The sequence below is a fragment of the Neoarius graeffei genome, chromosome 13 (assembly GCF_027579695.1).
Source record: "Neoarius graeffei isolate fNeoGra1 chromosome 13, fNeoGra1.pri, whole genome shotgun sequence".
Taxonomy (NCBI): Eukaryota; Metazoa; Chordata; class Actinopteri; order Siluriformes; family Ariidae; genus Neoarius; species Neoarius graeffei.
In genome coordinates, this window is record NC_083581.1 from 1,181,470 (window position 1) to 1,206,202 (window position 24,733).

The window sequence follows — 24,733 nt, forward strand, 5'->3', positions numbered from 1 at the left end:
TAACCCATTGTAACCTCTTTGTTCTTCTGTAGTAGCTATTAGCTAACGACATTAGCTAGCGTTGTGTTCCTTTGCTGTTGGTAGACTGTAGGACAGATCAGAGGCAGTGTCCTACAAACAGCGCTTAATTTGAGGGGGAGCAAGCCGGAGCACGCTCCGGAACCTCGGGCGTTGGCTCCGGCAGCTATTTACACTGGATCCGGTGATCCGACACCTCTTTTGACTATGTAACAAAAAAAAAAAAAAACCAAATAATTAAATAAAAAAATGCAAGTTTATTTAGTGTTAATGTCTGATTTTGATATCTGCCTTGTTGGTGATTTCTCTCATGAAACGACATCCACAAAATATCTGCAGATGAACTTAATTTGCAGTGTTATTACAAAACATGCCCAGAAGCGCAGCGCCACGCCCCCCTCCCCCCTTCTTTTTTTCCGCACCGGAGCCGCTCATCCTCTGCTCTCCGGGACCTCCCACTTTACAAATTAAGCACTGCCTACAAATAAGTGTTCAAAACAAGAGGAGCATGTATTTGTCTCTTAAATCCAGGCCGTTCCCTGTAATCTGTAACACTGGGTTGGAGAAAGTAATGGCAAATAGTGAGTGCACAAACCGTAGAAGGTAAACTGTACACAGCGCCAGGGCAGTGTGATGGTATGTCTACTTTTAGATTGTGTTAGCTTATCAATGAACACACTCGTCACTCGACGAGTTTCACGTCTTTACGACGGATACTTAAATGTGTGTTCGGTATTATTGTTGCAGTCTAAGCAGTCATTGTAGCAGCTAGATGAGCGAGAACCGAAAGGGTCTGTGCCATAAACCGTTATTTCTGTACGGCGTTGCTAATGTGTCGTTACTGTTGTTATTTCTCCCTCTGCTCGCCCTGTAAATGCCCTACGTCGCTGGATAGCGAAGGTGTTTTCTGCATCTCGCTCCTTTTTCTTGTATGTTCTCCGTTTGTCGCCTTCCTCGCATTCAAACCAATTCGAGCCGAAGTCCGCTACATGTCCAAAATGGTGGTCGCGTTTACGAAGGTCACGTGACTGAAAAGGGTCTATAGCTGACAGGGGATTCCGCCGTCTTTTGAGTCTCTCCAGGTTATCCACCCTAACACCGCACCGGAGACTTGCATGCCAAGTGTCACGACCAATGCATACAGATGTCCAGGTCGCAGGGTTTATTTGGAAGTCTTTCAGATCTCGTTTCAGAACATCCTTGTACCTAAGGCAAGGTCAACCAATTGCCCTTGATCCATCTTTGAGCACACTATGGAGGATGCACGGAGGTAGGCGAGATTTTGGCACTCTGTGGACACGCCCAGCCCACTTGAGTCGAATGGATTTCAGGATACATGATGGAGGGCTGGAATCTGTGATGTGAAAAAGGTCCTCGTTGGTAATCTTGTCTTTCCAAGTGACACCAAGTATAGATCTTAAAGATCTTGTGTGAAAAGCACCGAATTGCTGTTCTTGATAGCGATAAGTTGTCCAGCATGAAAAGCCGTACAGAAGAAGTACGCTCAAAACACAAGCTTCGGACACTCTTACTTTGGTCTTGATGGTAAGTTTCCTATTTCTAAACACCTTTCTCAAGTTTTCCAAACACAGTGGAAGCTTTGCCAAGTCTCGTAGACAGTTCTTTATCAAGACAAAGATTAGATGTTATAGTTGATCCAAGATATGTGAAGGAGTCAACATTAGCGAGTGTTGTGTTGTTGATTGAGAAGCTTAGATTACCAGTTAGAGATAGGACAACTGTCTTCTCAAGACTAATGGTGAGACCAAATCTCTGGCATGCCGTACTGAACTCATCCAGAAGTTCTTGTAGCTGTAGGGCTGAGGATGCACACAAAGCAGCAGCATCTGCATACAGAAACTCGCGGACAGCAAGTCTTTGGACTCTTGTTTTGGCTTTGAACTTAGCTAGAGAGAAGTTGTTTCCATCATCTCGAGTAAGCAGAGAGACTCCTAGTCCTACATGGTCAGGAATGTTCTGGTATGCTGTTCTGAAAACGTAGGCAAAGTAGATGCCAAAGAGAGTAGTGGCTAAGACACAGCCTTGCTTAACACCTCTATTGATGGGAAAGCAATTAGACGTGTCGCCATCATACTGGACTTTACCTTTCATTCCACGGTGGAAGAACTTTACAAAATTCACAGGGACTGATATTACTCATGATGGATACTACTGGTGGCAGGCAAGAAAGCCATGACTAGGAACTGGGGAAAGGAAACACCAGCAACGAAGACCAATGGATAACAATTGTGGAAGAAATCTTTTTAATGGAAAAGTTGACGCACATACTGAGGCTACAGGGAGCACAACTGGACAGGAAATGGGAAAAATGGACCCTATACAGGACTCTAAATGCTGATGCTGGACTGGAATAATAATTGAAAAATAAACCATTTTACAAGACTGGAAGAATAGTGTGCTCTCCCCGGGCAGCCTTCTGTTTCGTTTACTCGTGTTTGTTTTAATTGTTGCAAAAACGCGTCCGTCAATAAAAATTTAATTGACAAAAAAAAGAAACAGGAAATCAAGACAACAGGTAGAAAGGCTCAGTAATACGTCTCGTAATACTTCGCGATGCAGATGCATCAACACAGTCCTTAAATAGGCAAACACAGTTCTTTACTTGAGCTCAGGTGCGCCTTGTTCACGGCGGGCGTGCTGGAGTCCACTCGGCGCCTTCAGGTGCGCGCGCCACGGAGCGCAGGAACGACACTCCAGCGCTGATGAAGCTGGCAAATCTCAAAATTAACCTGAATCGGAATGATGTGGCGATCTGGCCGCTGCGTAAACAGCTTTCAAAATGGCGGCACTGACACTTCATGTTTGAAGTCTTGCACAAGTCTCGTGAAGATCGCGTAAATAAGCGACGCCTGCCGTGGACCGAACGAACTACATTCAACATAACTAAAAACCGAAAAGGCCGATAAGCGCAATATAATATGCCAATACAAGTCACGATACAAGGTTAAAAAACCGAAAACATAATTGAGCGCCTTAATTAAGAAATAACGCAAGTTTAAAAATGACTTCGGTTCCCCTTTAATACACATCATCACCTGGACATGCGCACGTGCAGGCGTGTACACGTGCAGCTCACCTGAGCGTGCTTGAACGTGTGCATGACAAAGATGGTGAGGCCCAGGCCGAAGATGTAGGCCAGGAAGCTGGTGTAGAAATACGTGCGCGTGTTCTTCTTCAAACTGAGACACAGAGAGAGAGAGAGAGACATTTATTAAAATAATAATTAAAAAAAAAGAAAAACCCGAGAGTGTGTGTATTGCAGAGAGGGAGTGAGGAACTGTACCTGACATCAAAACGCAGGAGCAGAGCGATGAAGATACCTGAGAACACACACACGATTTCATCTTCAATCACATCATCTATTAAACCACTCTCTCTCTCCCCCACCCTGTCCCCCACCCATCTCTCTCTCCCGCCCCGTCCCCCACCCATCTCTCTCCCTCTCTCCTGCCCCATCCACCTCTCTCTCTCTCTCTCCCCCCTGCCTCCATTCATTCTCTCTCTCTCTCTCTCTCCCCCCACCCCGTCTCCATCCATCTCTCAGGATCAGAGCGCTGTTTCCTTTTTGACCTTTCACAAACTCTCTCTTTACTCCAATTTTATTTTATTTTTTAAACCTTGCATGTTTTCCTGGGGTCGGTTCGAACCGGTCGCTCCCCAGAGCTCAGGACAGACCGCTGTTTAATCCTCACATGGAACTATTTCAATTTTATCCTTACACACACAGCACTAAGAGTTTTTATTTAAATAAATAACGAGTGGTCAGATGTGTTGAATAAACTCATCCTGTCCTTCCTCACTGCACTGGGGATGAAACGTTCAGGAAGGTTATCAGTTCAGAGCCCACATGACGCCGATCCCAGACCTGAGCTCTTAAACAGGATGTAGATCAGAAATACACCGACATTTCTGCTACACACACTCGCCTGCTAAAGCTCTGTCCACTAGGGGGCAGGTGAGAGCTTAAACACACCCACAGTAAGTGTTTAACCACACCCTCTCCAATCCTCAGTCTGATCCCGTACCTGGAATAACGATGTCTCCGAGTCCCAGCATGGCAAAGTTACTGGCGTCCAGACCTTTCTCCAGCAGATCCTGAGGGAAAACCACTGCAGGACACACACACACACACACACACACACACATATCTCAGTGCTGAATTCCTGAAGTGTTTTTGAGTTGCAGCGTCTCAGCAGTGAATTAAATCATGAATCTGACTCACACTTAATCGGAGCTTCAAAGGACTTGGCCACAGTCACCATCACATTAGTGCCAAACACCTGAAACAAACACAACCTTCACTTCATCCTGCACATTTCTCTGCTCCACACACTCACACACACAGGCCTGAGGTTCAGACAGGAAGTTTCCTGTCGTGTTAAAGATCCGGACACGTTTTGTTCTGATTCATAAACATCCCGAAAGTGTTTTATTCCTTTTACACCACAGTCGTGAGTCACACTCCTTCACCTGCTCTGGGTTTGGACTCCATTCTGCCTCACCTGCTCCAGTACCGGTACCTGTCTGACTGAATCCGAGTGGAATTATCAAGTGAGAGAGAGGAACTGACCCAGAAGATGTCGTAGATGAACAGCCCCCCCAGCAGGATGCAGCCGGTACTGACGTTATTCAGGTGAAGCAGCTCCACTCCGTTCAGAGCAAACGCCAAGCCGAACAGGTTATTAGCCACCCAGTGCTGAAACACACACACACACACGATTCAGTGTGAACAGTAAACAGATGTGACATAAAACACAGAATCTTTGATGAATGTTGTGTGTGATGTGAGGGAGAACACGGCTCACAGCTCAAACGTTCTGCCGCGGCGTTCTGCCCCCGAGCTGAGAGTCGTTACACTCCGTTACAGCGCTCAGCTGCTCGCTGTGTTTATACTACAGTAAACATCACTTTCAAGCCTCATCAGATTCCTGACCAAAACACTGACCTGAGCAGCACACTGGTGCAGTGTGTGTGTGTGTGTGTGTGCGTGTGTGTGTGTGTGTTGTACCTTTTTCAGGATGTACCACACTCCCACCACACTGCTGATTCCCAAACTAATCAGGTCTTTAGTGTCAAACTCGTAGTTCACAATTTCTGAAAGAGGGAAAAAAATAAAATAAAATTTCTACACACTCTCCTGCAGGAGGCGCTGTACACGCTGGTGTTTTGTTGGTGCTGAATATTTTCCCCAGCGTTCCAGATTTAATAACTGAACGAGTGTGTGTAAGTAAAGTGCGGCGGTGTTCACTGTTCACCATGAGATTGGGAATCGCAAGTTAAGACTTCTAATCAAACGCAGTGTACTAACGAACGTGAGCTGTGCGGAAGGGGGCGGGGCTTCCAGGAGGTCAGCTGAGTTCAAAACACAGATGCAACTGTCAGTCAATCCCCCCAGGGGAGTAATCATCAGTCAGCGTGTTTCAGTGTAAAATTAAATTCCTGCTGAATATTAACGAGTTAAAATACTGAATGTTTTTAAATGTATTCAGAGTTTACAGGTTCATCACGTGTCTCTAGACAGACACACAGACACACACACACACTCCGACGCTGGGGCGGAAACACTCACCTTCTTTACTCTCTCCTGAGCCCTGAGTGAAGAGCAGCTGGTACTGTTTACTGGGCAAACTCGCAGGAAGAAACCTGTTCATGATGGGACTGAACACACACACACACACACACACTATTCAGTGGGAAAACGTCTAAAGACTGTGGCTTGGGAGTGTAAATCTCTCTCGCTCACCTCAGCGTGTGTGACAGAGCTAAAATCCCCAGCACAAAGAAGTACATGGACAGCAGTAAGTTGATGTACTCCTGCGAGAAAATCTAGAAAATAAAAATAAGTTTGATGAGGCTGATGTGATGAATAAAAAGCACGGCTGTGACCTCTCTCTCTCTCTCTCTCTCAACACATCACACAGGAAGAGAGTCGTACGCGAGTTTCACTCCAAACACAACGGTCGCGCTGGACGAGTTTCACAATTCATCTTAACGTTTTAATGCAATTTTCAGAATGACTTCATCAAGAGTGCATGTACATAAACCTACACTCCCCGGCCACTTTAATAGGAACGTGGTGTTGGTTCTAAGATCCCTGTTCTTGGCTGCAGGAGCGGAACCCAATGTGTTCTTCTGCTGATGCTTTTCTGCTCACCACGGTTGTAAAGAGTGATGATATGAGTTACTATATCCTTCCTGTCCATTTCCCTCTGACCCTCTCTTATCAACAAGGCGTTTGTTTCCACCCACAGAACTGTCGCTCACTCACTCAGTGTTTTTTGTTTTCCGCCCCATTCTGTGTAAACTCTAGAGACTGTTGTGTGTGAAAACCCCAGGAGGAGATCAGCAGCTTCTGAAATACTCAAACCTCACACTCATCTGGCTCAAACCACCAACACCCATACCACAGTGAGAGACAGAAAGTCACACTGTGAGATCACAGTTTTTCCCGTTCTGATGTTTGAACATTGTGAACGTTAACTGAAGCTCCTGATTTGGATCTGTGGGATTTGACACATCGTGCTGCTGGCGAGGGATCGGCTGATTACAGAACTGCAGAGAACAGCAGGGGGACCGGGGGGGGGGGGGAAGTCTCTTCGTTTGCCCTCGCTGTAGTTGTGTTGTTTAGACAGCAGGGGGTGGAATAACATACAGAGGGAATACATGTGACTTCACTGTAGGCAGAAGTAACGCAGCTCTAATTGCAAAAACAAACAGGTGTAAAATGTGAAAGAGCTGCTGCGTGATTACATCCAATCAGATTTAATCAGAAATCGTCACTCTCTCTCTCCAGACTGCTGAAAGGGAAAGAAACAAGAAGCAAATGGAGGCAGAACAAGCGTTCAAAAGGTTTATTAAGAAAAGGAATGTTAACTTTTTAATTTTTAATAAAAGCAATATTTTAGTGAATAGGTGTTTATATTTTACTCCAACTTTTACAAATGTGGAGAAATTATTGTTGTTAAGAAAATGAAAGATTTTATTTAACAAAATGAATAAGTTGATGAATAGGAAAATATATGTTGCATTATTTTGGAATAAATTTTTTTTTTTTTTTTGAAAAAAATTAAATCATGAATTGAATCGTGACATGCCGAGTTACCAATTTCCCCCAAAGTCCATTCTAATAAATTAAAAACTTTATAATTTGCATAATTGTTCAATTGCATTGTGTAAGAACAACAACAAAAAAAATCTAAAATAATCATCAATAATCGTTCATAAAGTTGAAAACCAGAGTGCTCCGAGAGCACAGGATCCCCCGCTGGCAACTCGGCCAGAACTCTGAGAAAACATGACCGAATTGAACGAAATTGCAATCTGAGTATTACCGACATATAACAAAGAATCCTGCCACGTTCCGTGAAATTCCTCCACAAACTGAGAGAGGAGCTGATTTCAGGAGGGGAGTACCCTTCCCGGGACGGACATCGCCACGACAATGCCCTTTTGGGCCTTTTGGCCAGGGGAGGATTAAAAAAAATAAATAAAAATAAAGGAGTAATAAAAGATTTAAAACAAAGTGTTTTTTTAATGAAAGTTCACTGATGTAAATATTAATATATTAAAGTGAAACTCGTCGAACTCCATCTTCATTAAGAATTAATACGGTTCTACAGAGGAACCTCAGCGCTGCGGATTAACGGCGCTGCACACAGGAACGCTGGTGAGAGTAAAGCCCAGAACCTGCTGGAACTTTACATGCACCGCGGGGCTCATGTTCGGACCCTGTGCTGTTCAGCTGTAAACTGCTGAGCATTCAGTAAAAGACCGAGCCTGACTCAGTGCGCGCGCACACACACACACACACACACACACACTCCTGCTCGCAAGTTACCCTAATAACACTGGCATTATCAGCCAGTGTTTCGACTCTGAGGTGGTCCTGAGAGCTGAGATGCAGGGTGGGGGTGAAGGTGGGAGTGAAGATGAGGAGGTCTTTGCCCACCTTGAAGAAGAGATAAAGGCCGAACAGCGTGCAGCTGGCGATGATGGGGAAGCGAGCAGCATCTCTGCTAGTGATGGTCTCCGGCATCTCTGAGGAGTTCTGAGAGAGAGAGAGACACACACACACATTCATTTATTCTCAAAAAACATTTATTCAGAAGATCTCCACTAGGGGGCGATGATGCATCAACACTTTTGGTGATCATACATATGAAATAACACCAAGAAATTTTACTGTAACTATTCATCATCATCACCACCACCACAAACGAAGTCAGTAACAAACCGAGAAACCGACAGACTGTCTGCATCCGATGAGAAGTAAAATAAATCAGTAAATCACCTGTTTACCTTCAGGAAGTTAATCCAGGCATGAAAACAGGTCGGGGTGAAAAAGGTGAGAAGGGTGTGCGAGTGGTGACGTGGCCTCTGGTGTTGTTTTATTTTGTTTGGGGGTCCCTCCCTCCCCCAGAATAAATATTATAGCCTCCTTACTAAGTATACTGTATTGACATTTGCACAAGGACATACGGTACAAATACATGTAGCTATAGTGAAATTATGCCCTGGAAAAAAAATGCGAATAATAGAACGAAGAAAGTGGAGAACACACAAGGAATAGTGATAATTTTTTCCTTTTATTTGCCTGGACCACCAGTGTCTCCATGGCCTGCTTTCGCCGAGTTGCCACATGTTTCAGCCTCGCCCGCTTCTCTCCTTCAGCAGTCGGTTTCTTGGCCTGCTGAGCACTGCAAGTTGCTTGAGAGCCATACTTGCTCTGCTGCTGCTGCTTTTCCTCCTTGTTCACCCTCTGCTGGGGTTTGTATGTGGCTGCTGCAGAGTTAATGTTCTTGCACAATGTTCTGTCCACTTCCCCAAACTTCACGTCCTCCCTTCTAAAGAGCTGCATAGCTGTCTTCCCCCTGGACATCAGCGTGTACTTGACCGTCTGTATTGCATTAAATGTTCCCACATTCATGTTGCCACTCCTTTGATCAATTACATCATTCATCAGACTAAATGAGGACTCGACTCTAGGTCCATGAAAGATGGAGAGGCAACACTTAACCAGTGCACCCAGGGAGGGGTACTTGTCTGGTTTGTCGAAGACATGACCCCACCACTCCACGATGCTCTCTCCCTCCTTGAAGCTGGGGATGGTCAGGTCAACACTGAACCGCGCAAGTTCCCTCTGGATATCCTGGTCTGCTGGCAAGAGGTGCCCCAGCATACCACTCAGCCTGCCGAGATATGGAAGTACCTGCAGCTTTCGGTTCTTTTTAAATCAAGGCTGAATACTTCTTTTAATTTGATTTCTTTCAGCACGGACAGCACTACAAAATGGCGTCTCCACTATACAGTGCCCTATATAGTGAGCAGCGAGCAATTTCGGACACAGAGATTGTCGAAAGAGGGCGCGCCCTCTTTCGAATGCTGACGTAATCAAGCCGGAAGTTTTGTTTGTTTTGACAGCAATCAGGAAAGTTTGAAAAAAGTAGGAAATTCAGTCCGATGACTCAGTCCAGCTTCCAGCTTCCGGTGGTCTGGTCTGCACTCTGACTGATGTGTGCACGCTCTGGCCAGCAGGAGAAGAGGCGCGAAATGACGCTGCTTGCCCTTCGCAGCGAGATGTACTCGTCGCTATGGCGTCAATATCAAAGCAGGGGGAGGAGGCGCAAACCGGCACAAACTGTCTATGGGTGCGAAGCGACCTCCTTGCCCTTCGGGTCAATATCAAACCCCCCCCCCAATTTTTCTCTCATCGGATCTACACGATTCACGTAGGTCACCCATTTTAGTTTCAAAACGGCGAATTTCGCCAAAAGGTGAGGGATTTTCATGCATGTTAATCACTGGTGTACAGAGCGAGAGTCACAGCCCATCAGAATTAAAAATAAGAGGGGGGTGTGAGAGAGAGAGAGAGAGAGAGAGAGAGAGAGAGAGAGAGAGAGAGAGGACAGACAGACACAGACTTCAGTCCAAACATCACACTTTCCTCTTTTCTAATTTAAACTATCACCATGTACAAGACTGAGTCCGACACACACACACACAGCGCGACAGTGATAAAGAAGCACCTGATTTAGGTCACATGACTGAAGTGATCAGTGTGTGAAGACACAGTGCACTACAACGTGTGTAGGAAAGTTAGTGCACTTCTACAGGGAGGAGGAGGAGAAGTTTCCCAATACACAAATACAAACAGAGCATCATGGCAGCGGTCTCAAAAGTAGCCGGTCACCGGCGGCAAATCGCCGGCTGTGGCTTGTTATGCCGCCGGCTATTGTCAGTTGAGTCACAAAATTTAATATTAAATATTTCTGACAGCAAAAAAAAAAAAGTTGTGAACGTAAATTACATCCACTATGTCATGTATGTCCGTTGCCGCGTCAACTGTGTTTATATCCTCGACACGAGTGCAGCCATTACTGCCGCCTGTGTTGCCAGATTGCGCGTTTTCCCGCCCAATTTGGGCAGTTTTAAGTGCATTTTGGCGGGTTTTGAACATATTTTGGGCTGTAAAATGTCAGCAGTATCTGGCAACATATTTTTTTACTTAATACAAGAAATTAATGGATGCCAACGTTTTTGCCAAAATGGTATTTTATTTTCCATTGTTTAGGCAGCTTCAGCATCATACTGTGAGATTCTGTTCAAATTGCTTTTTTCTTCTATGAAGCCTGAGCCATTTATTTTATTAGTTTATAATTATTGTTTAATTTAGTCTTCAGGAGAGACTGCCTGCACACAGTACTAGTATTAAGTGTTTTTTCTTACATGAAAGCTGAGGCATTTATATTATATTTGAAGGGAACTTCATGTTGTGCTGTGAGGTTCTCTGCACTTTAACTTTTGAACCAACAGGTGCATTTGGATAAGTAAAGCCTGTTTTTCTGCATTTTTGTAGTCCTGGTAATCTTTTATATTGGTAAAGTTGTTTATAGGACCATTTCTCAGTGTCTGTCTTTTTAATCAATAGTTTTTCAGTAATAACTTAATATTTAACATATCACTCAATTTTAAACACCCCCCGCGCCTCCCCCATAGTCTCCAAAATTTCTGTGGGAAACACTGGCGTGCGTAACAACGCTAATCAAGCTTAAGCTAGACGACCCGCCTCAAATACCTGTCCCGGGTAAATGTTATCCCAATTTTAGACGACCTGTTCCAAACCATCCCGCCCCATGAAAAATTCGTACTTGCATCTCTCTCTATATCTATCTATCTATCTATCTATCCCTGCACGCTTTGCGTGCATTATGTCTGCCGCTGGCAGACATTTTACCATTTTGCACCCTGCTGTAAATTATTTGTACCCTGCTATTCTCCCAAACTTTGAAGCCCCCATCATGGGATATCAGGAGCATCCAGAATATTCACCACCCTGACTGTGAATAGTGCACTGTGCCATGCAGTTAAGGTCCGGTCCAGTCCGAAGCCTGCTAGTGGTACCATGTAACCCAGGACTAGCTGCTGCATGGACAGGTGGTGGGCGATTAAACCGGGACACCCAGCAGGAGGAAAAACAAGACCTGAGAAACGGAGGAGGAGCTCAAACTCCGCACCAACGGCCAGCAAACAAAACCCAGAGCTGGAGTCCAGCAGGCAGTTCACTGCAGCTTCTAACATCATTCATCATGCTGCGTGGGCTCCAGCCCGTCTTCCGTAGGACTCCGTCCACAGCTGGAGCTGCTCAAGTAATCGTACCGCCAACTAGACGGAGACAGGACGCATCGTCCATAATCGCTCTCGAGTGGCAGGGCAGAGAGAGACGTAGTGAACACGACGAGTTCAGATAATAAAACACAGCAGCACAGCTAGCGTTAGGAAACAGCACAATTACAGCGGTGTTACTTTATACACTCAGATCTTTAAAATTATTTTACTATAAACTGTGTCTACATTAACACTGCTGCAAAGGTGAACCTGCCCGTTATACTCACCACCGTCACCTCAGACTTCATCATGAGGGAGAAATTTACAAATTCACCTGTTTAAAATGGATATTTTTCTGTAAAGCTGCTTTGTGATAAAGTCTACTGGTAAAATTGCAATGCAAATAAAACTGACTTGACAATTCGACAGCAACAATCAAAAGTTTCTATTTGCCATTTATCTATTCCAGGTTTAGTTTTAAATATTTTGGGGCGGAGCTACAGGCGAGGCAGTCAATTACATATGCAAATTACTAGCAAAGTCATCGGGCGTGTAATATACGCGAATGTGTGAGAGAGAGAGAGAGAGAGAGAGAGAGAGAGAGATTGAGATTCCTGCAACACACTCAATAAAAGTTGGAACAGAGGCAAAATAAGACTGAAAAGTCGATAGAATATTCAAGTGACACCATTCTGGAAGATTCCACAATCAGCAGGTTAACTGGTCACATGACTGGGTTTAAAAGGAGCAGCACCAAAGGCTCGGTCTGTGTAAGTAAGGATGGGCGTGGCTTAGCGCTTTGTGCTAAAATTTGAGAGAGAATTGTTCATCAAGTCAAAAAACATTTCTGGGGGGCGCTAGTGAGCCGCAACGGAGTAAGACGCGCTTTTGTGAGTTCCTGCAGAATCTCGACTATTAACATATAATATCTGACATCTATGCTTGAAAACAAACTAAATGTGGTAACTGTAATTAAACACCACTCGGTGAGGTCAGAGGGCTGCAGGACCAACGTCGATGGCAGCAAATCTCCAAAAATACAAATTCGAAGTTTGGTCTAACACAAGGCCTAAAACCTCCTCGGCTAAAAGTCCAGACAAATCCGACCTGACCCCACCCGTACCTGAAGTAAGTACAGGCATGGACACCGCAACAATCAAAGCTGACATCCTCTTCTTGTTAAGAAAAGATACACTACCGTTCAAAAGTTTGGGGTCACTTTGAAATGTGCTTATTTTTGAAAGAAAAGCACTGTTCTTTTCAATGAAGATCACTTTAAACTAATCAGAAATCCACTCTATACATTGCTAATGTGGTAAATGACTATTCTAGCTGCAAATGTCTGGTTTTTGGTGCAATATCTCCATAGGTGTATAGAGGCCCATTTCCAGCAACTCTCACTCCAGTGTTCTAATGGTACAATGTGTTTGCTCATTGCCTCAGAAGGCTAATGGATGATTAGAAAACCCTTGTACAATCATGTTAGCACAGCTGAAAACAGTTGAGCTCTTTAGAGAAGCTATAAAACTGACCTTCCTTTGAGCAGATTGAGTTTCTGGAGCATCACATTTGTGGGGTCGATTAAATGCTCAAAATGGCCAGAAAAATGTCTCGACTAGATTTTCTATTCATTTTACAACTTATGGTGGGAAATAAAAGTGTGACTTTTCATGGAAAACACAAAATTGTCTGGGTGACCCCAAACTTTTGAACGGTAGTGTATATCATCAGTTATTAAAGAAGAATGGAAGAACGTGCTGGTGGAGGATTTTGAATCGCTGAAGAAGGAAATAAAAGACGTGAAACTCGAGATAGCCAACAACGCAACCACTATCCACACAGAGGTTGAGCATATGAAAGCTAACATGAAGGCTGTCGAGGTCAGACTGTCAGCGTGGTCGGATGAAGTTGTATCGGTGCAAACTACGGTAACGGACCTCAAGAAGCAAGTCGAAGATTTAAAAAGGTGTGAGGACATGGAGGGCAGAATGAGGAGAGGAAACATTCGGATCACGGGTGTAGCCGGTATCGAGCTCTCCCACCGCGGTCTCCAAACTCCTCAGAGAAAATGTGTTACACCTGGATGGAGAGGTATTAATCCAACGCTCACACCGCAGCCTGACACAAAGAAGACCCGGAGACCAGCCCCGTGTAGTTATTGCGAAGCTGCACAACGACGGAGATGCCAGGGACATCCTGAGGAAAGCCAGAGACCAGAGCAGCCAACTCAACTACAACGGAAACCCGATCGCTATATCCCCGGACTACACTGCTCATGTCGCCAGAGCCAGGGAGGCGTTTACGGCCGCCAGAAAGATGGTTTGAGGGAAACTTGGGGTCCGACAACAACAACGAGCAGGAGTTCGTGGATGCTACTAAGGCAATGGACTATATAAAGACACACATCCTTCCAGCTGATGGACCGGTGCACTGAGCGACAGTATCCTTAACAGGCTCCGGGTCTGAATATAAGAAAAAAACCCTCCGATATGCTACGACTACGACCTCTATGGCAATGTGATAGGATGTGCGATCTATTGTGAGAAAGCGAGCTGATTAAAATGGGGGTGTGTCCTTTGCATAAGTGAGAGCCCGAGATCATCGACACAGCCTACTTGAACGTACACAATTGCCCGCCGTTTTGGCAGAAGTTACTACAGTTACATTTGAAACAAGTTATTGAGTTTAAGGTGTCTTTATTTTATATATTGATCTGAGGTTCTGGGGCAGCTCGAGGTGCATCTCTACTGACTCAGGAATATCGTTTGGCTTCAGCCCAAACCAAAGCGAACCCTGTGCTTTAAGGACTGTTCGTACAGCCACATGTTCGAGATGCCGCCTGAAACCGCGCCCCACAGGACCAACCGGACACTTACGTCAGCCGAGTTCCTGGCTATGGTAGTTCTATGTTCAGTTCTGTTCGTGACGAGCCCTTGTTCCTCGGGGATCTAGTAAGAATAAGAGCAATAGTGGAGTTTTTCGTCCCCATACTCTTTCAGGATAAGAATCCTTTGTTAAAGTTGAAATGTTACAAAGCATACGCCGCTGTTTTCCTCGTAATTCTCAGGTATTTTACATGTAGCGCCCAGTCTTTATATGTATACCCACTTTATTATTTGTTTGATTTTATTTTCCCCAACTTTTTTTTTACTTACTTATTTCATATTTTACTCTCGCTTTCTTTTCCATCACATCTGACCCTGCTTTGAGTTATGGGATCTCTTAAGGTGATAAGTTAAAGGTCTCCATAGCCCAATCAAGAGAAAGAAAATTATTAACCAGTTAAAAAGAAACAGCTGCCAGATTGCATTCTTGCAAGAAACTCACCTCTCCGATACGGAACATGAGGAACTAAAGAAGTCCTGGGCAGATAACGTGTTTTACTCATCACACTCCTCTGGTAGGAAAAGAGGCGTTTCTATTTTGACGCATAGACAGGTCAATTTCACATCAACCAAAATTCATAAAGACTCTGCAGGGAGATTTAGAACGGTGAATGGATTGATTGATGGAGTAGAAGTTTGCCTTATGGGGTGTTTTACAATCAGGGTACGCAAGCTAAAAATCACATTTAACACTTATTATCTTCAATATCAAAAGGCTTGACTAAATAAACTTGGTTGTTTATTGTAGCCCTGTGATCGCTCTATTTACCATGCAAAAAAAATTGTGATAACGTTATTTTTGGTGAATGTATGGCAATATGTGTCATATTTAGCAAAATTACTCATGTCATTTAGAAAAAGTGCTTTTTTGACCACAGGTCGCTCCAAAAGGGATGCACTTACATCATTCTTTATACCATAAAACACACATTTGGTTCCATATCATTGGAAACAGAGTTAAGTTTTAATGTTGAATGCCAGTAAATTTTCAGACTATTTTGATCAAATTAGTCTGTAATTGTGTCAAAAAAACATCCTCTCCGAGACAGCTAATTTTTCAATATAAAATAACATATCTAAAATGATTATTTTCATCCCAAAATGTGGTCAAGATATTGGGACATAAATATTAGAGACAACTAACACAAAGCTTACAGCCTTATATTTAAAAGCACTATGGAAGTAGCGGATTCTGAATTGTCAAAAAAAAAAAAAGTCCTCTCCGAGAATCACTTCATTTGTTTCTCCCAGCCCTGCTTAAAGCTGCACTTCATCTTTATCTTATAGCAGATTATACAAAACTACCATACACACACGTCAAAAAATCACCTGAAATCTGTTCTTTAACTCGTCCTTCACTTAAAAACTGGTACCAGAACCAGTTTGAATCAATTTGAATTTTGGACCCCTGTGACACAAACTTTGTCCCCCGATTGTAAAACAACCCTTATGAATATATATGCTCCAAACGAGGATGAGCCGAGCTTTATTCATACAATCTTCATAATATTACAGCATAGCTCTGGTATTTTACTGCTAGGAGGAGATTTTAACTGCACCATGTCCCAACATTTGGATCGACAACCTGTATCGAACACTTCTACTTCCAGGATGAGCAATATGCTTAGGCATTTATCAACAGAATCCGGTCTGGTGGACATTTGGAGACGCAAACACCCTAAAGGCAGAGACTTTACCTTGTCGTCACATAGGCATTCCTCATACTCCACAATAGACCTCTTTCTCACTCCTAAGGCAGAATCTTATAGAGTAGTTGACATGAAGATCCTCCCAATTACATTATCCAATCACGCTCCTCTTGTACTGTCATGGAACACTGGTAACAGGCCATCAACTAAACAATGACGATTAAATGCATCGCTCCTTAATGATAGAGAATTCATTGCATTTATAAAAACTGAACTAAAAATTATCTTGATACTAATACCTTGCCGGAAATATCACCCCTTACTCTATGGGACTCTGCAAAGGCATCTATTAGAGGCCGAATCACTTCCTTTACAAGCGCCAGAAAAAGAAAAAGGGAAGAAAAACGGCGAGAGCGAGAAGACAAAATAAGGCAGCTTGAGCAGCAACACAAAAGAAACCCAACCTCAAGCTTACTGAATAAAGAGGCACACAGGGACCTCCTTCTTCTTCTGGCTGCTCCTGATTAGGGGTCGCCACAGCGGATCTTTCGTCTCCATTGCTCCCTGTCTTCCGCATCCTTCTCTACCGCACCTGTCACTTTCATGTCCTCTCTCACCACATCCATGTATCTCCTCTTTGGCCTTCCTCGTTTTCGTTTGCCTGGCAGCTCCATCCTCAACATTCTCCTTCCCACATGCTCTGCGTCTCTTCTCAGGATGTGCCCAGACCATCTCAGTCTCATCTCTCTTAGCTTCATTCCCAAGCTCTCCACATGTGCTGTCCCTCTGATGTGCTCGTTCCTTATCCTGTCCAACCTCATCACTCCCATCGCAAACCTTCACATCCTCAACTCCGCCACCTCCAACTTTGCCTCCTGTCTCTTCGTTAAGGGTACGGTCTCCAATCCATACATCACAGCTGCTCTCACTACTGTCTTATACATCTTACCTTTCACTTTTGCTGGGACTTTCCGATCACAAATGACTCCCGAAATCCTTCTCCACCTGCTCCACCCTGCCTGCACTCTCTTTCTCACCTCACTATCGCAGCCCCCATTTTCCTGCACAGTTGACCCCAGGTACTTGAATTCACCATCTTTCTTTACGTCGACTCCTTGCATCTTCACTACACTCTCATCCCCATTCTCACTGATGCACATGTATTCTGTTTTGCTCCTGCTCACCTTCATTCCTCTTCGTTCCAATGCATCCCTCCATCTTTCCAAACCCAGCTCAACCTCCTTTCTATTTTCACCACACATCACACTATCATCCGCAAACATCATGTTCCATGGTGACTCTTGCTTCACTTCGTCCGTCAAAGCTATCCATCACTATGGCAAACAAAGCCATAGGGACCTAAACAGCTTAATTAATGAAAAAAATGGAGGACAATTTAAGGTTTATTAACCAAAAATACTACAAAAATGGCAATAGGGTGAGCAGGTTACTAGCATTAAGACTTAAACAACAAATCATCTAATATAATACAGAAATTAAAGGATAATAATTCAACTCTCACAAAACCAGATGAAATATCACAGTCCTTTGCAGAATTTTATAAGACCCTGTACAAAAATACAGATACTTGCACAAAGTATAGACGCTGTGTGAGACGGCTGCCTCTCCAGTAGCTCTGTAGTTTTTAGCTCTTTAAACCTCTTTTTTTCCACCTTGGGTTTTTTTTTTTTACTTTTTTGCTCTTCTTACAAAGACATAGTGTGTTTTACTATATAACATGGATATTTTTAACTTTAACGCGCAACCAGGAGCCAGTTTTCTCACTTATTCGAGAGAGGAGCTGCTGGCCCTCAAAACAATGGGACGAGCCGGGATACGACACCCCATCCTGGCGGAGCTGAGGAGGAAACCCAGGGGCTGCAAAGCGGGAGCTAAGCTAAAGGTTAGGCTAGCAGACACCCGGCGGCGCTACAAACCATCCATTCCCTCCGTTATCATGGGGAATGTGAACTTGCTGCCGAATAAAGTCGACGAGTTTTCTGATCTGAACAACCAGCGGATTTACCGGGAGAGCAGCTTATTTATCTTTACGGAGACATGGCTAACACACCTTGTACCAGATGCTAACTTGGACCTGCGGGGATTCACTGCTATGAGAGCCGACAGAGACACTAACACATGCGGGAAAAGCAAAGGTGGGGGACTCATCATTTATGTTAACAACCGCTGGTGTAACCTGTGACATATCTCCGTAAAGACAGTTTTATGTTGCCCGGACTTGGAGCTGTTAGCCTGCAGCCATATTATCTGCCGAGGGAGTTCAGTCACGTGATCACCATCTGTATTTACATCCCTCCGAGGGCAGACGCAGCCGCTGCATGTGAGAGGATTCACTCTGTCACAGCAAGGCTGCAGACACAGCACCCTGAGGCATTTATCATCATTTCTGGGGACTTTAGTCACGCTACTCTGGACTCTACTTTGGCTGCTTTTTACCAGGCTGTGGATTGTCCAACAAGGAACAACAGGACAATTGACTTGCTGTATGCTAATGTGAGGGATGCATACAGAGTCACACCCCTCCCCCCACTAGGGAAGTCTGACCACAACCTGGTTCTTCTACAGCCGAAGTACACCCCCCTGGTTCAAAGGCAGCCTGCAACAACTAGCTCCATCAGGAGGTGGTCCCCTGAAATGGAAGATGCCCTCAGGGACTGCAATGACATCACGGACTGGGATGTGCTGCTTAGCCCACACTGTGAGGACATAGAGGGGCTGACACACTGTCTGACGGATTACCTTAACTTCTGTGCAGATGTGGTTCCCCCGCTAAGACTGTACGGTGTTACCCTAATAACAAGCCATGAGTAACACAGGAAGTCAAAGCTGTCCTCAACAAGAAGAAGGCCACCTTCAGGAGCAGGGATAGGGAGGCGATGAAAGCAGCACAGCAGGAGGTGAAACGCTGCATGAGGGAAGCTAAGGACAGCTACAGGAGAAAGGTGGAGCAGAAGCTGAAGGAGAACAGCATGAGGGAGGTCTGGGAAGGTGTGAAAACCATCACAGGCCACAATTGAGGTTTTTCACCTGATGTCACAGGGTCACGTGATGCCCCGGTGTCCGCCATTTTGAAGGTCAAGCTACATACAAACGCTGCAGACAGAGAGGGAGAACCAGCTTGAAAAAAAAAACGTGTTACAGACACCGGATCCAGTGTAAATAGCTGCCGGAGCGCGCTCCGGCTTGCTCCCCCTCAAATTAAGCAGCGCGCTCCGGCTTGCTCCCGGAGTGCTCCGGCCGAGGTTCCCCCTGGAGCAAGCCGGAGCGCGCTGCTTAATTTGAGGGGGAGCAAGCCGGAGCGCGCTCTGGCAGCTATTTACACTGGATCGGGTGTAAATAGCTGCCGGATCATAATTACAGTAAACTAGTAAATACAGTAAAGGAAAAACTTGAGACTGAAAGGTTTTAACAGTCATCCAAATGACTGAACGTAAACATTGCTACAGTAACATACCAGCTACGATGTTGACATTAGCTAGTGCTAACAGCTAGCTGCTAGTACACTGCTACAACACAGACACCGACCCTAATAATACAGTTCTTGGTCATTGCCTGGTAACAGCAAATTTATAACGGGCCATGTCTCAACAGACTAAGAAGTTATTTCAATGACATTTAATAACATTTTGTTTATCCTGAGGACCGAAAGTAAATGAAAATGTGAACAAACCTTAGCTGTAATAAGATGGCGACCACCGGCTCCAGGGACGACCCGCTGATGTAGGCATGTTACCCAGCCTGACGCAAAATATTTGTAGGCATCCAAACTCGTATACGCTTTCAGATCAATACCTGTGTATGGCGATGGGTTTTTAACGACATAGGTATACAGATCATGTGGGCCGAAGTCAGGTAAAGACGAGGGCTTCGTGTACTTCCGTACGTCAGTGAACAATCCTGGTGGAAGCAGGTAAACTTCGTTCTCTAAGCCTGCTAACCTCAATTTTTGCAAATACCTCTCCCTCTGCCCGCCCTGTAAATGCCTTACGTCGCTGGATAGTGAAGGTGTTTTCTGCACCTCGCTCCTTTTTCTTTTATGTTTTTCGTTTGTCGCCTTCCTCGCATTCAAACTGATTTGAGCCGTGACGTCCAAAATGGCAGCCTAACGATGCATCACATGACTTGGTCATGTGGGTGAAAAACCTCAGTACAAAGACCAGAGTCATTGAGGGGACAGTGGAGAGGGCGAATGAGTTGAATGACTTTTTCAATCGGTTCAACCAGCCCACGTCCCCCCCCACCCTCTCCCTCACTGCAACCATCTCTCCTTCTTCCCTCAACACACCTCCCCCCAGTTATCACAGCAGCCCGTCCTCCTCCTCCTCAACACAGACTCCTCCATGCATTACTGCAGACCAGGTCAGAGGTCAACTGAGGAAGCTTCACCCCAGGAAAGCAGCAGGCCCGGACAAGGTGTGTCCACAACTACTGAAGACCTGTGCTACTGAACTGGGTGAACCACTCCAACGCATCTTCAACCTCAGCCTGCAGCTGGGGAGAGTGCCCACCCTCTGGAAGACATGTATCGTTCCAGTTCCCAAAAAGAATTGGCCCAGCGAGCTGAACGACTTCCAACCGGTGGCGCTCACTTCACATCTGATGAAGACGTTGGAGTGGCTCTTCCTCAGCCTCCTCAGACCCCAGGTACAACATGCCCAGGACTGTCTGCAGTTTGCATACAAGACGCCATCCTCTACCTGCTACACCAAGCCCACTCGCATCTGAATAAGGGAAATGGCACAGTGAGGATCCTCTTCTTGGACTTCGAGTGCCTTCAACACCATCCAGCCCCTTATGCTTCAGGACAAACTGAACAGGATGCGAGTGGACCCGTCTGGTCACCTGGATCTCCAGCTACCTCACTGACAGGCCGCAGTACATCAGGCTGAAGGACATCACATCTGACACTGTGATTAGCAGCACCGGAGCACCCCAGGGCACGGCGCTGGCCCCTCTTCTCTTCACCCTGTACACCACGGACTTCTGCTACAACTCGGAGCTGTGTCACATTCAGAAGTTTGCTGATGACACAGCCATCGTTGGGTGCATCAGTGACGACAGAGAGGAGGAGTATAGGAGCCTGGTGAGGGACTTTGCTGTGTGGTGCAACAGGAACCATCTGCAGCTCAACACCGCAAAGACCAAGGAGCTGGTCATTGACTTTGGGAGGTCCAGACCAAGGTCACGACCAGTTCTGATCGAGGGAGTCGAGGTGGAGGCTGTGGATTCCTACAAGTACCTCGGGCTGTGGCTGGACAGCAAGCTGGACTGCACTTGCAACACCAAGGGACAGAGCAGGCTGTACTTCCTTAGGAGGCTGCGGTCCTTTAACATCTGCAGGAAACTCCTGTGGGCATTCTATCAGTCTGTGGTCACTAGTGTCCTGTTTTACACCGTGGTGTGCTGGGTGGTGGCAGCACATCCAAGGAGGACACATCCAAGCTGGACAAACTGATCAGGCGGGCCAGCTCTGTGGTCGGCATGAAGCTGGATTCTCTGGTGACGGTGGCAGAGAAGAGGTCTATGGACAAACTATTGAACATCATGGACGATACCAGTCACCCTCTGCACACCGTCATCAGCAACCAGAGGAGCCTGTTCAGTGACAAAATGCTCCTTCCCAAGTGCAGGACGAACAGACTCATAACTCCTTTGTCCCTCACGCCATCAGACTGTACAACTCCTCTCTGGGGGGGAGGAGGGGTAACAGAGGACGGGAAGGAGCAATAGCCTAGACTGACAATAAGCAATACTGGACAATGTGCAATATAAAGTGCAATATCTTTTCTGCTTCCCCCCCACACACACACTTACCCTAACCCCACTTCTCCCCCCTTCCCCATATCTTGTTTTATATTTGTATATGAGCAATTCCAGCGTTATGGACGTGACACTTGAACTCAAAATGGCAACAAATGACCCAGTGCATGTTTTATCGTCTCCCAGTATTTAAACAGGTGTTGCATATTTCAAGGTTGTACCATACTGGAGAAGTGATAGAACAAGAACAATTCCCATAGTACATCTAGGGCATGCCAGAAAACGCCAATAAAAGATGCGTTATGGATGTGACAGAAAAAGTATCACTTTTCTTGGGTGACTGTACATTTTTATCAAACTCTGTGAAATTGTAAACCTAATGTCAAAATGGAGATATCTGTTTGATAGAGGGGTCCAAGGTGAATATTAAAAAATCTTTGTTTAAAATATTTTGTATTTCATGCAGAGTTTCGGAAGGAAAAGTCAGCGTTATGGATGTGACGAAATTCCGTTATGGATGTGACGCGTCTGAAATAGACATGGCATATGTTTAGAAAATCAGCAATTTAACCACCATAACACTTTGAAAAACTCTCTAAATATCAGCTAAAACTATCAAAGTTCTTAAATAATATTTAGGATGGCTATTGTTTTGCTGTTTTGTGGATTTTAGCATACATTTCTGTGGCTTGTGGCAATAATATAGAATTGTACATGATCAAAGTTGATTTTAGCTTGGGTTTTACATTATAAGAAAGAAAGACTGACAGTGACACATTAGGTTGGTTACAAACTGGTTCAACTTATTCACATCTGTAAAATACAGGCCTAGGTGAGATCTCTGGGAGTGGTTTTGATGTATTACATGTTGCTTTATTTTTGCATGGTGAGGTTGACATTTACATGGAATTGCCCATATGTAAATACTTAATTTATTTTAATTTATCTAGAAGTTTTCCTCTATTCCTTTTCTCCGTTTATCTGTAATGATGCTTTGGGAACCCTCCCAAAGGGATCAATAAAGTTTTATCTAATCTAATCTAAAATGATGAGGAATTGGCACAATTTTTAAAAGACATCAAATTAAAAGAGCTACCTGAATCTATGGCAAGAGAATTGGATGAACCAATCACAGACCTGGAAATACGTCAGATAACCTCCACACTGAAACAATAAAAGCCCCGGCCCAGACGGGTATAGTAACAAATTTTATAAAGCTTTTATAAAGATTATATCACCCTTATTACTACACGCTTACCATCATGCATTACAATCTGGAACTATGGCCCCCTCCTGGAGAGAGGCTACTATAGTGGTAATACATAAAGATGGAAAAGATCCCACCAAATGCCAATCATGCAGGCCGATCTCGTCATTGAATACAGATTTACGGATTTTAACAGCGATTCTGGAGAGATGTGTCAATAAAATTACTACAGAAATTATCCATCCCGATCAGACAGGGTTCATAAAGGGAAGATACTATGGGGACATCATCAGAAGGTTGTTAAATTTAATGACACACCCAAAAGTTAAAGGAGTCAGTGATACTATCCTCAGATGCCATGAAAGCATTCGGCCATGAAAGCATTCGATTGAGTATCCTGGCAATACCCACTTCAAACTCTGAAACGATTCCAATTTGACCTAAACTTCATCAAATGGATACAAACCTTATATTCGGATCCACAATCCGCAGTTAAGGTGAACGAGTTTCTCTCAGACCGCTTCACCCTAGAACGTGGGTGTAGACAAGGTTGCTCACTATCTCCTTTGTTATTTGATATCAGTATTGAACCACTAGCACAGCTGATTAGGGATGATGATAATATAAAGGGGGTTACAATAAATGGAGAACAGCAAAAAATTTCAATGTATGCAGATGACGTACTGCTGTATCTTACAAAAGCTATAACAACAATACCATACTTAAAGGACATCATTTCCACGTATGGATACTTCTCAGGCTACAAGTTAAACGTGGACAAAACAATGGCCATGGATATACAGCAGGTGGCAACATCTCCGATACAACTAAATTACAGAGTGGGTTTAAATGGCCAGTAGATGGCATTAAATATCTGGGCATTCATACACCACCTTCATTAGGAAAACTGTACGATTTCAATTACAGAAGTTTAATCCAAAACATTAGTAAGGACTTGGACCAATGGTCAATATCGCCCCATCTCTACTGGGCCGCATCGAGAGTGTCCGTATGAATGTGCTGCCTAAATTACTATCAAATGTTACCTACTGACATCCCCAAAACTACATTTGACAAATTGGACAAACTAATCTCAATATTTATCTAGCAGAGAAGGCGACCAAGAATCAGACTAAAAAATGTTAGTTATCTAAAGCAAAGGGAGGGCTCAAACTACCTAATTTGAGATATTACTTTTGGGCTGCGCAACTAAAACCCTTAATAATATGGATTCAGGACCTATCATGTACGCTGGCTCGATATTGAAGAGTTTATGTCAAAGACCTTTACTGGCCTTGCCATTCCTACATGTCCATCTCATGTCATTATCTGTAGCCGCTTTATCCTGTTCTTCAGGGTCGCAGGCAAGCTGGATCCTATCCCAGCTGACTACGGGCGAAAGGCGGGGTTCACCCTGGACAAGTCGCCAGGTCATCACAGGGCTGACACAGACAACCATTCACACTCACATTCACACCTACGGTCAATTTAGAGTCACCAGTTAACCTAACCTGCATGTCTTTGGACTGTGGGGGAAACCGGAGCACCCGGAGGAAACCCACGTGGAC

At 44.6% G+C, this 24,733-nt stretch overlaps 1 protein-coding gene across 1 annotated transcript in view; it reads right to left on the bottom strand.

Annotated features, from left to right (window-relative positions):
- hm13 (histocompatibility (minor) 13) overlaps positions 1 to 24,733 on the bottom strand; it is a 55,125-nt gene that overhangs the window by 23,005 nt on the left and 7,387 nt on the right. The window contains exons 2-10 of the mRNA XM_060937098.1: positions 7,988 to 8,086; positions 5,783 to 5,865; positions 5,609 to 5,697; positions 5,048 to 5,133; positions 4,610 to 4,735; positions 4,262 to 4,319; positions 4,065 to 4,148; positions 3,323 to 3,359; positions 3,116 to 3,218 (exon numbers count right to left, since the gene is read on the bottom strand). Of these exons, the coding sequence (XP_060793081.1) occupies positions 3,116 to 3,218; positions 3,323 to 3,359; positions 4,065 to 4,148; positions 4,262 to 4,319; positions 4,610 to 4,735; positions 5,048 to 5,133; positions 5,609 to 5,697; positions 5,783 to 5,865; positions 7,988 to 8,086 (765 nt within the window). The remainder of the gene's footprint in view (positions 1 to 3,115; positions 3,219 to 3,322; positions 3,360 to 4,064; positions 4,149 to 4,261; positions 4,320 to 4,609; positions 4,736 to 5,047; positions 5,134 to 5,608; positions 5,698 to 5,782; positions 5,866 to 7,987; positions 8,087 to 24,733) is intronic.